The sequence below is a fragment of the Gobio gobio genome (assembly GCF_949357685.1).
Source record: "Gobio gobio genome assembly, chromosome: 24".
Classification (NCBI taxonomy): Eukaryota; Metazoa; Chordata; class Actinopteri; order Cypriniformes; family Gobionidae; genus Gobio; species Gobio gobio.
Window position 1 is genome coordinate 39758584 of NC_137120.1, and position 9963 is coordinate 39768546.

Here is a 9963-nt window from a genome sequence, read left to right on the forward strand (position 1 = left end):
GAGGGGTTTTTTTTGCACAAAAACTATTCTCGCCTCTTCATAAAGTTATTGTAGAGCCACTGTAGTGAGATGGACTTTGTAACGACGTCTTTAGTGTCTTTTAAGGGTCTTGAGAGTGTAAAGTGCATTGAGCCAATGGAGGCCTTTCAGAGCATCAGATTTACACTAAAATATCTTCATTTGTGTCTGAAGATGAACGGAGGCCTGACGGGTGTCCAACGACATGAGGGTCAGTAATTAATGACAGAATTTACATTTTTGGGTGAACTAACCCTTTAAGTGTAAAAAAAACTTAAACATTTAAAGGAACACCCCACTATTTATGAAAATAGGCTCATTTCCCAACTCCTCTACAGTTAAACAGTTGAGTTTTACCGTTTTCGAATCCATTCAGCCGATCTCCGGGTCTGCACTTTTAGCATAGCTTAGCATAGATCATTAAATCTGATTAGACCGTTAGCATCTCGCTCAAAAATGACCGAAGAGTGTTGATATTTTTCCTATTTAAAACGTGACTCTTCTGTAGTTCCATCGTGTACTAAGACTGACGGATAATGAGAAGTTGTGATTTTCTAGGCCGATATGGCAGGAACTATACTCTCATTCCTGCGTAATAATCAAGAGCTGTGAGCCGCCCCATGAGTGCAGCGGCGCAATGATATTACACAGCGCCTGAAAATAGTCCCCAGCACGCCTAACCCTGCACCCATGGTACGGCAACAAAGTTCCTTGATTATTACGCAGGAACGCATTTTTTTGAGCAAGATGCTAACGGTCTAATCAGATTCAATGATCTATGCTAAGCTATGCTAACAGTGCAGACCCGGAGATCGGCTGAATGAATTAGAAAACGGTAAAACTCAACTAGGGGAGGATATTATTGTTTTTCTCAACATTATAATGTGACACAATATAAACATGATAACCATATTCTGACTCGAGTGTATATGTACGTTCTGCACGATAACTGGCGCGCTCTGCTTTACTTGTGTTTTTTTCCGCTCGCGCTGCCTGAGCTTATAATGCTTTTTTTCTTTAGGCCTATTTTTTTTTTTACACATATTGTTTAATGTTTTGAACTGAATGAAAACCTTAAAGCTACACTGTAACTTTTTTAGTTTATTCTTAGCTAAAAACACTTAGTTCTTTCAAAAATATATGTGCTCATTAATGTATATTTACTTCTTTCAAGTAATAAAGTATTCTCGTAAGTTTATAATATGCCATTGAAAACACATACGGGTGAGGGTTCGAATGCGGGTCGCCATGTTGCCCCTCCATCTTGAAAGTACATTAGCCAAAGAGGGACATACCCGTAAATCCAAGCTTCACATTTCGCGTTTTAACACTCGATGGCTCCGTGTCCAATGTGGACGAGGTCGAACTGGAAGCCATGTTAATCTTGGACTAAATCAGCCACCGTAGGAGTTAAAACAAAATCAGAATTGAGAGGAACAGAAACTAATATTCACTGGATGGTCATATACCAGTTCACCACTAGATGGGGGAAAATATCACACAGTGTAGCTTTAAGATAAAATGTAAGCTTGTTGTGTATATTACCTAATCATAAGTTTACTCCAATTTTCTCAAAATAATGTCATTTAAATAAATGAATATTAGATTTTTATGAGCACAAAAATTCAAATACAATATTTTGGAAAAACTGACTAGGGTCGAGACCAAGCGGCTCCTCCCGCAGTTTCTCCTGAAGCCGATACTGAAGTGAGTTAAACTGCAGTTCATGGACTGGCCACTAGAGGCAGACTCCAGAAGGAGCAGAATCTCATTGAGCTCATGTTAAAATGGCCGACTTTACAGCAGAAGAACACATGTTTACAGTCTGGGACAAACTGTGCTTTTGGTCTGTACGGCTAATGTTGCCCTTCATGACGACTGTGAGGGGGGGGAATTTATTTATAACTCATTCGTTTACATTATATAAAGCCTTAAAGTTCTGCATAATTAAGGGCGTGGCCACTTTGAGTGACAGGTGGATTATCGTTTGTCTGCTGTCTGTTAGTCGTCACCTCAGCTCCGCCCACGTCCCGCCTCTTTGCCTATTTTCGGTTATCCGGGTAAGTGACGCGCTGACAAGATGGCGACGGCCAACTCGACCCGACTTTACACTTCAAAACTGCTTTAAATTTTTTTAAATTTAGTTTAGCTGGAAACTACACCAAAAAACGAAATGACTCAAACTTGAACTAAAGTTAAAATGAAAACCGAAAACAAAAGTAAAACCTATAATAAATAGTGTATAATGATACACCAATGACACTAATGCAATTCTCAAAGTGCCATGTTTGTTCACAGAAGCCGCTTTATAAACCGGTCTTTAATAATGTACACTTGAGTGCTTTCAGGCGTGACTGTTTGTCTTTGGTGCAGCTGTAAACATGCTGGAGGGTTTAACTCAAGCCTCTGATAGGGACACTAATTACGTAGCATTTTATTGGTTAAATAGCACGCCAACATAATTCCAAGCAGTTATTATAATATCAGCACAGAGGCTGTAATTAGCGTTTGTAATGGAAGTGAAGAACGTGCACCAGACATTCAGGGAATTGTTTGCACATCATCTGGAACGTTTCCCAAGGGTGCGTGACTTTAAGTGTAAATGTAAATCTATAAGCTGTGAAATTCCTCCTGCTGTGTGTGTCTCCTGTCCCCAAAGCACACAGTGTTGCATTAAAGCAAAGGTCGTTTAGTTTGACGTGACAGGCTCGTCCTTGAGAGCTGAGCTTAGCCTTGTCAACGTGTCCTACTACCAATAAATACATAGTGCTCTATTCACAGTTTATCGTAATTTGCAAAAATGTATTTGAATTGCATTTGAATAAAATATCAACATATGAATACAATACATATGACTAAAATGTCAAAGGGATAGTTCACCCTGAAATGAAAATAAAGCCAGGGCTCGAAATTAATCCGGTTCATGTGCTTATAAATCTGTCATCCGCTTGTCCGAGCAAAAAATTAGCTTGTCCAGAAGTTTTTTTGTTGTTGTTGTAAATATAATTTATTCTGAAGCAATATTCTCACCAGTGTTCAATCAGCTTTGACATATTTAAATCGGCATATTTGTGATATTTTTATTTCCATAATCTTATTAAATATAGGTTATGCTTCAGCTTTCATTTTATATTCTTAAATTTGATATATACATTCATTTAGAATAAGACACTATAGGGCTGTTACCAATTAATTAAATAATTTACACTGAGAACATTTTTTTTTAGATAGTTTTAAAGGGTTAGTTCACCCAAAAATGTAAATTCTGTCATTAATTCCTCACCCTCATGTCGTTGGACACCCGTCAGACCTCCGTTCATCTTCAGACACAAATGAAGATATTTTAGTGTAAATCTGATGCTCTGAAAGGCCTCCATTGGCTCAACTTTACACTCTCAAGACCCTTAAAAGACACTAAAGACGTCGTTACAAAGTCCATCTCACTACAGCGGCTCTACAATAACTTTATGAATCGGCGAGAATAGTTTTTGTGCGCAAAAAACCCCTAAATAACGACTTATATAGTGATGACGATTTCAAAACACGGCCTCATGAAGCTTCGAAGCGTTATGAATCAGTGAGTCGATTCATGATTCGGATCGCGTGTCAAACCGCCAAACTGCTGACTTTGGCGATTCAAACTGCTGATTCGACTCACTGATTCATAACGCTTCGAAGCTTCATGATGCCGTGTTTTGAAATCGTCATCACTATATAAGTCGTTATTTAGGGTTTTTTTGCGCACAAAAACTATTCTCGTCACTTCATAAAGTTATTGTAGAGCCACTGTAGTGAGATGGACTTTGTAACGACGTCTTTAGTGTCTTTTAAGGGTCTTGAGAGTGTAAAGTGCATTGAGCCAATGGAGGCCTTTCAGAGCATCAGATTTACACTAAAATATCTTCATTTGTGTCTGAAGATGAACGGATATGAAACTAAACCACCAGTAGGTGGCAGCAGGTGACAGTCTTAAAGAGATAGTTCACCCAAAAATGAAAATTTGACATTTATCTGCTTACCCCCAGGCCATCCAAGGTGTAGGTGTCTTTGTTTCTTCAGTAGAACACAAATGGAGATTTTTAACCTCAACCGTTGCTGTGTGTCACTCATATAATGCATGTCAATGGGGTCTAAAAAAAACATGCACAGACAACTTCAAATTAAACCCCGCGGCTCGTGACGACACATTAATGTCTTAAGACACGAAACGATCAGTTTGTGCGATAAACCGAACAGTATTTATTAGGGCTGTCAAAAGATTAATCGCGATTAATCGCATCCAAAATAAAAGTTTGTGTTTGCATAATATATGTGTGTGTACTCTGTTAATTATTATTTATATATACATACACACACAAGCATGTATATATTTAAGAAAAAAATATTTTTATATTTAAAACATTTATATTTATATATATTATAGATTATATAAATGTATATACATGCAAATATGAAATATCTTAAATATATACATGAATGTGAGTACACACACATATTTTATGTAAACACAAACTTTTATTTTGGATGCGATTAATCGCGATTAATCTTTTGACAGCCCTATTATAGATTATATAAATGTATATACATGCAAATATTTCTTAAATATATACATGAATGTGTGTGTATTTATATATAAATAATAATTAACAGAGTACACACACATATTTTATGTAAACACAAACTTTTATTTTGGATGCGATTAATCGCGATTAATCTTTTGACAGCCCTATTATAGATTATATAAATGTATATACATGCAAATATTTCTTAAATATATACATGAATGTGTGTGTATTTATATATAAATAATAATTAACAGAGTACACACACATATATTATGCAAACACACTTTTATTTTGGATGCGATTAATCGCGATTAATCTTTTGACAGCCCTAAAATTCACAAAACTTTTTTCCTGGTTCTCAGGAGGATATACACTAATTACCAGGCATTGCTCTGACCTTCCTGGTCCATCATGAAAATGAGTGAACTCACACTTTTCTTCCTCTTTCTTCTTCAGGTTGTTAAAGGACATGGTCCCGCGCGTCAGGCAGACGAGACATTACGAGCGATTCGAGTAGGATCCCGATTCTGGACAACTCAACACACACAAACACTCTTGTGGAGATCCTCCTGAGTGGGAAAACACAACACACACACACTTTTCCTTGCCTCAGGGCAAACGCAATCACAAGCTCCCCCTGTAAATATGGATTTGAAAGGGAAAACTGACAATTACATATGTGAAATGTGTATTATTGTATTGTTCGAGCCGGAAATGAGCTTGGCAACCAATTTGACATCTGATATTTAGAACCGAGATTAAATTCACATTTCAGCGTATCTGAGGAAAAAGGGAATTATGGGACTTTTTTAAAGGTATAATTTGCGCAGATTATCAAAAATCTTCAGAAATTCAGGTTATGGGGGAGGTTTATCAGGTAAACTTAACATGTTTGATTAGTTTGCTGTATTTAAGTATTTATTTGAGCTTGTTTTCTTTTGTCACATCCACGTGTAGACAAAAACTTCTAAACATTCAAAATGTTTAACTTTTACATTCAAATTTAAGATTTCACAAATGAAAAGCCAAACGTATGATAAAAATCCAAGTATAGATCATTCTGAAAGTGCACAAAACAAGTTATGCCAAAATAATTTCGCTAAAATGTCATGTTAAAGGTGCACTATGTAACATTTTTTCAGTAAAATATCCAAAAGCCACTAGGCCAGTGTTATATATTTTGTTCAGTCGAGGACTTATAATATCCCAAATGTTTTCAACTATTTGTAAATCGTGAGATGCTATTTTACCCGAGGAACCGGGACGTGTGAGGGCGTGGCCTGTCGATGACATCATATCTGCGTTCCCCTATGTAAAAGTTACATAGTGCACCTTTAATAAACTGGACGTTTTTTCTTCATGGGAAACCTTGTTTAAAGCGTGCCATCCGATTGTCTACATCAACTTTTAAAGTATAATATTACTCAACAAACAGGGCATTTTCATATATAATACTTTAATATCTATTGTAACATACTCGTCAATGTCGAAACATAATACATGAAGAAACTTTAAGAGCACTAGTCGAAGTCTTAACTTCTATCATTAGAATACAAACGTGCCGTTTTTGGAAACGCTTCATTTGCTAGAATAATGTAATTTCATCTTTCGAACTCCATCGAAACGGTAAAGTTGTGTGCGGTTCAGTTGTTGTAGCTCAATCCAGCCTCGCATTTAGCTTTTGGTGAAACTTGTAATTATTAAATGACACATTAACGCGTTTAAAGGAACACCCAGACTTTTTGGGACTTTAGCTTATTCACCGTATCCACATCACAACATGTAAATAGGAAAATGTTGGCGTTATTTTGTCACTTATTGAGCAGTGGGCTAGCTGGAGCCATTTACCTTCAGTCTTTGTGCTAAGCTAGGCTAGCTGGAGCCATTTACCTTCAGTCTTTGTGCTTAGCTAGACTAGCTGGAGCCATTTACCTACAGTATTTGTGCTAAGCTAGGCTAGCTGGAGCCATTTACCTCCAGTCTTTGTGCTAAGCTAGGCTAGCTGGAGCCATTTACCTACAGTCTTTGTGCTAAGCTAGGCTAGCTGGAGCCGTTTAACTAGTCTTTGTGCTAAGCTAGGCTAGCTGGAGCCATTTACCTACAGTCTTTGTGCTAAGCTAGGCTAGCCGGAGCCATTTACCTACAGTCTTTGTGCTAAGATAGGCTAGCTGGAGCCGTTTACCTCCAGTCTTTGTGCTAAGCTGGGCTAGCTGGAGCCATTTACCTACAGTCTTTGTGCTAAGATAGGCTAGCTGGAGCCGTTTACCTCCAGTCTTTGTGCTAAGCTAGGCTAGCTGGAGCCATTTACCTACAGTCTTTGTGCTAAGATAGGCTAGCTGGAGCCGTTTACCTCCAGTCTTTGTGCTGAGATAGGCAAGCTGGAGCCGTTTACCTACAGTCTTTGTGCTAAGATAGGCTAGCTGGAGCCGTTTATCTACAGGCTTTGTGCTAAGCTGGGTTAACTGGAACCATTTACCTCCAGTTTTTGTGCTAAGCTAGGCTAGCTGGAGCCATTTACCTACAGTTTTTGCGCTAAGCTAGGCAAGCTGGAGCCGTTTACCTACAGTTTTTGCGCTAAGCTAGGCTAGCTGGAGCCGTTTACCTACAGTCTTTGTGCTAAGCTGGGCTAGCTGGAACCATTTACCTCCAGTCTTTGTGCTAAGCTGGGCTAGCTGGAGCCGTTTACCTACAGTCTTTGTGCTAAGATAGGCTAGCTGGAGCCATTTACCTACAGTCTTTGTGCTAAGCTAGGCTAGCTGGAGCCGTTTACCTACAGTCTTTGTGCTAAGCTGGGCTAGCTGGAGCCATTTACCTCCAGTCTTTGTGCTAAGCTCGGCTAGCTGGAGCCATTTACCTACAGTCTTTGTGCTAAGCTGGGCTAGCGGTGGGTGCGTCAGACACTTATGTCACCCACGGAGATGAGAATGGTGTGTATGGGCTGATCTAACTCTGGGGGATACGGTGAATAAGATAAAGTCCCCAAAAATTCGGCGTGTTCCTTTAACGTTACAGCAACAAAGCCTTAAAACTTGACCCTTCATGATGTGAAGTTATACGTTCTGAAGTATTACACAGACTGTTGTCATTCTGCCACGAAATTTGACTATTTAAATGTGTATTTGGGACATTCGTTTCTAAGCATTTTATGTAGCAACGCAACGGATCCGGCTCGGATCCGGCCCACATCTGGTGCCACATCTGGGCCGGTTTAGGTGTGTGCTATCCAGTGGCAGTTCGTAGTTCGATTGTAGGTGACAAGCACATTTCTACTATAACGTTTGTGCTTTTTTAAAACTGTTTTTCCAGGTGTGTGGTTGAATCTTCCGCTCTGTTCTTTATTGACATGTACCTTGAGCCCTGGTCAGAGGTAAAGGCACAAGCAAACGGGACTTTTTTTATTTGCACAGTTTCTAGAACCACATGTAAAGTGTGCTGAGGACTTAGAGGATAGTTTAGCCCATGATTTACTCGCCCTCAAGTCATCTTAAGTGTGTATGACATTCTTCTGTCAGACCAATAAAATCTGAGTTATATACAAAAGTCTTTGAGCCTACATTCGGTACGAGTAAAATACTTCAGTACTGTTCAAATCAGATACTTTTACTCAAGTTGTCTTGGAACTGGTGACTTATAACTAGTAATGGAGTCTTTTTTGCTGTAAGGAATCTGTACTTTTACTCAAGTGTGGTTTTCAGGTACTTTACACCTCTGGCTAACGCTACATCCGACGTCATCGCCGCGCTAGTTACACTTTTTTCGTAAGTTAAATATGGAAGGCAGTCTGCCAGAAGCTAGATGTTTTACTTTATAACATGTTAAAGGGTTAGTTCACCCAAAAATGAAAATTACTCCATGATTTACTCACCCTCAAGTCATCCGAGGTGTGTATCAGATGAATACAATCAGAGTTATATTAAAAATGTCCTGACTCTTGAAAGCTTTACAATGGCAGTGAATGGTTGTTTCGTTTTTGAAGTCCATGAAAGTGCATCTGTCCATCATAAAAGTGCATCTGTCCATCATAAAAGTGCATCTGTCCATCATAAAAGTGCATCTGTCCATCATAAAAGTGCATCTATCCATCATAAAAGTGCATCTATCCATCATAAAAGTGCATCTGTCCATCATAAAAGTGCATCTGTCCATCATAAGTGCATCCATCCATCATAAAAGTGCATCTGTCCATCATAAAAGTGCATCTGTCCATCGTAAAAGTGCATCTATCCATCATAAAAGTGCATCTGTCCATCATAAAAGTGCATCTATCCATCATAAAAGTGCATCTATCCATCATAAAAGTGCATCTGTCCATCATAAAAGTGCATTCGTCCATCATAAAAGTGCATCTGTCCATCATAAAAGTGCATCTGTCCATCATAAAAGTGCATCTATCCATCATAAAAGTGCATCTGTCCATCATAAAAGTGCATCTGTCCATCATAAAAGTGCATCTGTCCATCATAAAAGTGCATCTGTCCATCATAAAAGTGCATCTATCCATCATAAAAGTGCATCTGTCCATCAAAAAAGTGCATCCATCCATCATAAAAGTGCATCCCTCCATCATAAAAGTGCATCTATCCATCATATAACTGCTCCACACGGCTCCCTGCTAGCTATTTTAGTCTATAAAGTTTTAAATATGGATATTTTTCTTACACAAGCGCACCACTTCGCTTCAGAAGGCCTTTATTAACCTCCTGAGCCGTGTGGAGCAGTTATATGATGGATAGATGCACTTTTATGGACTTCAGAAAAGACCCAACAGTCACTGCCATTATAAAGCTTGGATTAGTCAGGACATTTTTAATATAACTCTGATTGTATTCGTCTGAAAGAAGAACGTCATACACACCTCGGATGACTTGAGGGCGAGTAAATCATGGGCTAATTTTCATTTTTAGGTGAACTTTCCCTTTAAATATGGATATTTTTCTTACACAAATCCATTGATTCGCTTCAGAAGGCCTTTATTAACTCCCCGGAGCCGTGAGGAGCACTTTTATAATGGATGGATGCACTTTTATTGGAGTCATATTTTGGGCTGCCATTATAAAGCTTGGATTCGCCAGGACATTTTTAACCTAACTCTGATTGTATTCGTCTGAAAGAATGGTGAGTAAATCATGGGGTAAATTTCATTCTTGGGTGAACTATCCGTTTAAAACAGAGGCTCAAAGATAACGAGGGCCATTATTTGGTTAAAGACTGAATTTGCAGATAAAGGCCGATGTTAATCCACGCCGGGGCATCGTGGAGGCCGAATGTCACGTGATACATGAATGTATATATTATGTTGCTGTGGAGTACACATGTATATTAACACAGAAATGTCTGTTGTCACAGAAAAAAAGTTTATTTGAAAAATAAAGATATATCC

The 9963-nt window shown here is 38.6% G+C and overlaps 1 protein-coding gene across 1 annotated transcript in view; it reads left to right on the plus strand.

Annotated features, from left to right (window-relative positions):
• The window catches only part of tmem163b (transmembrane protein 163b), a 70909-nt gene extending 63472 nt beyond the window's left edge, over positions 1-7437 (plus strand). The window contains exon 8 of the mRNA XM_079808220.1: positions 5040-7437. Within this exon, the coding sequence (XP_079664346.1) occupies positions 5040-5100 (61 nt within the window). The 3' untranslated portion in view covers positions 5101-7437. The remainder of the gene's footprint in view (positions 1-5039) is intronic.
• Positions 7438-9963: the final 2526 nt, after the last annotated feature.